Source organism: Cyrtonyx montezumae, unplaced genomic scaffold (assembly GCF_038088225.1).
Source record: "Cyrtonyx montezumae isolate F1298 unplaced genomic scaffold, pur_monq_1.0 scaffold_10, whole genome shotgun sequence".
In the NCBI taxonomy this organism is placed as follows: Eukaryota; Metazoa; Chordata; class Aves; order Galliformes; family Odontophoridae; genus Cyrtonyx; species Cyrtonyx montezumae.
The window spans coordinates 39,453,749-39,459,446 of record NW_027071826.1 but is presented as its reverse complement, the minus strand read 5'-3'; the positions used below and the strand labels follow the sequence as shown (position 1 = coordinate 39,459,446).

Genomic DNA, 5,698 nt, shown 5'->3' with positions numbered 1-5,698 from the left:
CAGGGGAACTTCTCAATGTCACCAACCCCAATCACAGAATAATGGTGAGCTTTCCAAATGGGAGCTGCTTTGTGGCTGAGGTGTGGGGCTTGGTTTGCAGGCTGCACACTGAGGACATCTGCACTGTAGGGTGAGCTGCACAGACCTGAGCTGACAAGTCCACCTGAGTCTGAACTTAGGGAAACCATGCAAGCACAGCAGTATTCCTGTGCTAGTAACCTGAAATAGAGCTTCTGCGCTCAGGCAGCCTGACTGTTGCAGCTGGATTATATCTGGGCTTAGCTGGCTCACCTCCAGTTTGGCTGTCCTTCTCTGTGTCAAGGTAGACCCTATTTAGTTTCTTCAGTGAAGACTGAGAACGTCAGTCAATACTGCAACAGCTGGAATGTGCAGAAGCACTATCACAATAGGAATTGCAGCCACTGTCAGCAGTGCTGGTGGAGACATCTGCAAGGAGGGGTGGAAATCCCATCACTCAAGCCCCATGAAACTGGATGAGCAAAATGAGGAGGAGGGGGAGTTCCACAGAGAGCCTCAGCGTGGCCTGATGCCAGCAAGAGAATGTCACCTGAGAAGGGCCCACAGCTCTCCTCAGAACCCGACTTGCTCCCCACATGGGGCTGGAGCCCACGTCCTGTGCTGCACGCTGTGGGCTCAGCAGGCCTGTACATGGCCCTGAATGACGAGGACCAGGTCAGGCAGGCTCCGATGGGTGAGTGTAGGCCCCAGTGGACAAAGTGCAGGCTCCCTGAGGCGGTCAGGGTGGACATGGGGTACGGCTGTCTCTAACAGCTGTGTAGCACAGAGATGTGAGGGCCTGGAGGCTGGGCCTGCTGCTCACCTGCATGGCTGGGGTTGTTACCTTACAACTAACCAGTGTGCTTTCACCAGTCCTGCAAACACTGCACGTTTTTAGGACTTGCTGAAAAGTTCAAGATGTGTGCTGGGTGTGTGTTTGCAGTAGATGCTACATTTTGTGAGCGTTTTATTCCTTCCTGTAACTCTACCTTTAGCTTGGACTCAAGTTTGGTCCATCCCAGTCTAAATGGGCCCATCGCAGGGCCTATGTGCCTGCAGAAAGCATTAAAGACAGAAGGATATTTTTAACAGTAAGGGTAATTAACCCCTCACCCAGCTTACCAGAAGATGATGGAGTCTCTTTTTAAAGATGGTATCTTTCTAAATGATGCACACTTCTTCATGGGTCTGCAGGATGGGTCAGGAAGAAAGAATGTCTACGGGCTGTGATCCAGGTGCTCTGACCTTCTCTTTTCCAGAAAGACACCAGTTTGGGGTCTGCCCTCTTAGTTACGCTGCATCAAGGCAGCTGCCTGGAATAGCTATGCAAGCAGCAATGAGCAATGTTCTTCTCCTGTGTGTTTTGGCAGCCAGGAGAATAGATTTGCTATCAATATATACGACATGAAAATTGCAGGCAACGAGATCTAACCTTTGAGGAAGCCCTATCTGAAAGCAGGGGCACAATCCCACTGCATTATTTATCCTCTCACATAGTGATTACCTAAATTGCCTCGGCAATTTCACTGGAAAAGGTCTTTGAACCTCTTCCCGCCCTGAAAAAAAAAATGCATTTTATGCAATGGACACAGATGGCTCCAGCAGGGATGTATGTAGGGAGGGCAAGGAGCCTCAGATGCTGCATTAATACCGACTTCTCTTTGCCTTTGCAGCTCACCTTTAGCAGGGATAAGAGCAAGTTCCCTGGTGGATCGAGCACCATCAAGCACCTGACAAGTCTTATGAACACTTTCAAGAGCCGAGCTTGAGAGCTGGAGCACTTACTCATTTATTGCTTTGATATTAAAAACAGAGACGCAGGTATTAAAAACAGAGATTCTGAGTACAGGGGGAGATAGGATCTGTTCTGTATATGGAAATTGCTCAGCTTCATGTTCTACATGGTGCTTCAGATTACAAAAAAGTCCTACAGAGTCCCATTTGTCAGAGAGCTTTTCTGAGAGACCAAAGGCTGAGCATGAGCAGTATAAAAGCTTCCAGGTTTCCCTGTTCCAGTTTGTAACTCTCACAAAGATCTGCCCCACACCTGAAGTGCAAAGTCCCTAATGTTCATCTCTGCTATGAGATTCAGAGCACCTGACTTTCTTCAGCCCTGCCACCATCACAGCCAGTTGCAAATCCTGCCCTGCAATTGCTGGTACAGGTCAGCTCAACACGAAAAGCTCCTGAAAACCACATTTCACAAATCCAGTGGATCAAAACACAGAGGAAGTGCAGAGGGACAAGGAACACACAGTACTGAGAAAGTAGGGGCATCGCTTCCCACAGCCCATCCACGGCTGTTTCCATGTCCCCAGGACTGAGCTCAACTCCACACCTACACCTCTCCCAAGAGCAATCTGAGGTTGTTCCTTTTAAAACAAAACAAAAAACAGTGGAGGTCACTAATTTGGGAACTCATTAGCACCAGCTGACTGCAAGGAACCGGAGCTAATAAGTAGGGATGAACTGTAGTGTGGGAGATGTTACAGAGAAGTAGTGCTGTTTGGTAACCTGATGCTTGAAGAAGAGTATGGACAGAGCTGGAGAAGTACACCAGTGGGAAGAAGCTGCATGAAGACCCTTAGGAGAGTCAGCCTAGGAAAATAATGCTGGACTGGACTGAGGCATCCCTATTCCCACCTCGAGCCTGAACCAGAATTCAGAGTAAAGAAAGGACTGTGCTGAGAGACCACTTGGGCTCACCCCACTGCTGCCTGCTGAATTAGGTGGTTCCCGGGCTCAAGGACTATGCACAGAGGTGAGTTAAATCCGGCACCGGGAAGCCCCCTCACCCAAGGCAGGGGTGAATGTAAAGTCTGTTAAAGCTTACTGAAGGGAGAGGAGCTTCAAAGGGGGCTGATCGTGGTAGTCCAAAGATATGTGCTGTGACGGTGGAGAGGGGGCAGTGGGGCTGTGCAGAAGGCTCGTGCTGTAGGTGAGTGTCAGGTGAAGAAGTGCGATGCTGATGCAGATCAGAGCTTGCCTGAGCCCCGGTCCCGTGCTCGGTTGTGTTGTGCTGATCCCACGGTTCCCCAGCCAGCCTCTGGGCCTGGCTTTGTAAAGTATCTGAAACTGAGTTAACCTGAGAACGTAGGGAAGGCAGAGATTTCATCTTCTTGCTTGTGGGGATGCTGGGTCTGGACAGCGGCCAACCCGTCTTCCCCGGGATGAGCCTGGGAAGCCCAGAGGCTGCTCTCATTTATCTGCTCGCTGCTCGCGGTGGCGCTGGCAAAGCAGTAACGAGACATCCGATTGACCCAAATAGATCGGTGATCGCAGTTTCAGGAGCGCTTAACGCGCTGTAAATCGAGCAGCACGTCAGCCCGGCTGACGTTTAACCCTGTACCAATTGTCAGGTTTTAAAAACGCTCCGGCGCGTGGTAGCGAGAGGTCGGGCAGAGGCACGGCTTCCAGCGGCCCCTCGCTCTCCCCGCAAGCCGTTACGGGGGCGGCGTTCCCGGCGCCGCAGTCGCACCTCTCTCCGGGCAGCGCGGAGCGTCCCCGCACGGTCACCGGGGCCGCCGCGGCTGCAGCGCGGCGTCGCGGCCAGAGGGAGGAGCTGGCGGGCCGCGGCGGGAGCTCGGGCTCGCCACGAACGGGATGGGGGCGGGCCGGCGGCTCGGGACCCCGCGGGGAGGTCCCGCGCCGGGCCACGCGGGACGGCCTCGGCCCGAGCCGCGAGATCGCTCGGAGCCGACGTCGCGGAGGGTGGACCCTCCTCCGCGCGCGGCGTCGCCGCTTTAAGCGTCGCGCCACGCCGCGGGGCGGGGCGGGCCCCCTCGGCTCCCCACGTGGTGCGGGGCCGGTGCCTGCCGGCCGCGGCGGCGCGGGGCGCACTCGGCGCGGGGCTGCCGCCGGGGCTCCTCCGCTCCGTGCCGCTGCCATGCGCCGCGCCGGGGCCGCCCCGCCGCCGCGTCCCGCTGCGGCAGCGTGAGGCGCGGCACCATGGAGCGGGGCGGCCGCGCCGTGCCGGCGCTGGGGCTGCTGCTGGTGCTGCTGGGCGCCCTGCTGGCGCTGCGGGCGCTGCCGCCGCGGGAGCCGGGGCCGGCCCGGGGCCAGGCGCGCGGCGGCGGGCAGAAAACTTTCCGGGCGCTGCTGGCCGCGGGCCGGGAGCGGCAGCAGCCGCAGGAGGAGGAGGAGGAGGACCCGCCGGCGGCCCCGGTGCGGCGCGGCATCTTCTGGAGCCGCGAGCTGGAGGCGCGGGTGCCGCCGGGCTTCGCGGCCGAGGAGGCGGCGGCGTGGCGGGCGGCGGCTCGCGGAGCCCGCGTGGCCTCGCTGGAGCGCGGCGGCTGCGGGCGCAGCTCCAACCGGCTGGCCCGGCTGTCGGACGGGAGCCGCGCCTGCGTGCGCTACGGCGTGAGCCCGGAGCAGATCCAGGGCGAGGCGCTCTCCTACCACCTGGCCGGGCTGCTGGGCATGCAGCAGCGGCTGCCGCCCATGGCGCTGGCGCTGGTGGAGGCCCGCGGGCGGCAGTGGGAGCCGGTGCGAGAGGAGCTGCGCGGCTCGCACTGGGCCGAGGGCGCGGTGGTGAGCCTGACGCGCTGGGTGGACAACCTGACGGCCGTGGTGGCCCCCGCGCCGTGGGGCGGCGGGCGGCCGCGGGCGCTGGCGGCGGGCGAGCTGGGCGGGCTGCCCGCGGCGCAGCTGGTGGAGCTGGTGCAGTGGAGCGACCTGATCCTCTTCGACTACCTGACGGCCAACTTCGACCGCCTGGCCAGCAACCTGTTCAGCCTGCAGTGGGACCCGCGCGTCATGCGGCGCGCCACCAGCAACCTGCTGCGCGCCCCCGACGGCGGCCTGGTCTTCATGGACAACGAGGCGGGGCTGGTGCACGGCTACCGCCTGCTCGCCACGTGGGACCCGTACAACGAGCCCCTGCTGCGCTCCGTCTGCGTCTTCCGCGAGGGCACGGCGCGGCGCCTGGCCGAGCTGCACCGCCGCCGCAACGCCGCCGCCGAGCTTCGCCGCCGCTACCGGGCCCGGGAGCCCCTGTGGGCGCGCCTCGGCTTCCTGTCGGAGCGGCAGGCGGAGCTGCTGCAGGCGCGAGTCGACTTCGTGCACCGCCACATCGCCCAGTGCCGCGCACAGGCCGCCGCGCTCTGACGGCACCCGTGCTCTGACGGCACCCGCCCTCCCCGCGCCTCCGCCGCCCGATTCCCCGCTCCCCGGGGCCACGGAGGTCCCTCCGGCCTCGACCCCTCCGCGGGAGGCGGACGGAGCGGTTTCGACGTGTTCTTCCTCCTGCGGCGAACGAATGTTGGCACTGGGAGCGAGGGCCGGTCGCGCGATGGGGGCACCCCCTGCCTGGCGAACTGCCCTCTCTCCGAAGCTTGGCTCCTACCGATTTCCCTTAAGGAGAGCAGACCTGTCGCTGGCAGCGCGTCCTGCCGCAAGCGGATGCTCCGGTAGCTGTTAGTCTGTGTTGTGGGTTCATCTGGTTCCGCTGTTCCGATCCCCAAGTGTGTGTCTGTATTCGTCGCCATCCTTTGATTTGACGGTAAAATAACGGACTGACGGTGACAGAAGAGGACCCCCGAGGCGTTGCTGTGTGCTCAGACTTGGACGCAATAGTTAAAAGTGGAGAAAAAAAACTGTTCCATGCACTTTACTTTGACTTTTTAATTTTTTTATAAACAAAAAAGACCTTTTTATTTTACAAAGTCTGCCTTTTATGTAC

At 59.8% G+C, this 5,698-nt stretch overlaps 1 protein-coding gene across 1 annotated transcript; it reads left to right on the top strand.

Moving 5' to 3' along the window:
* The first annotated feature begins 3,966 nt into the window (after positions 1-3,966).
* Positions 3,967-5,132, top strand: FJX1 (four-jointed box kinase 1). The gene has a single exon (XM_065755723.1). It carries the CDS (start codon positions 3,967-3,969, stop codon positions 5,122-5,124), a length of 1,158 nt encoding a protein of 385 aa, XP_065611795.1. The 3' UTR covers positions 5,125-5,132.
* Positions 5,133-5,698: the final 566 nt, after the last annotated feature.

Bases quoted from the DNA above. Each gene is read 5' to 3' on its own strand.
- FJX1 (XM_065755723.1), top strand. From the start codon at position 3,967: ATGGAGCGGGGCGGCCGCGCCGTGCCGGCGCTGGGGCTGCTGCTGGTG.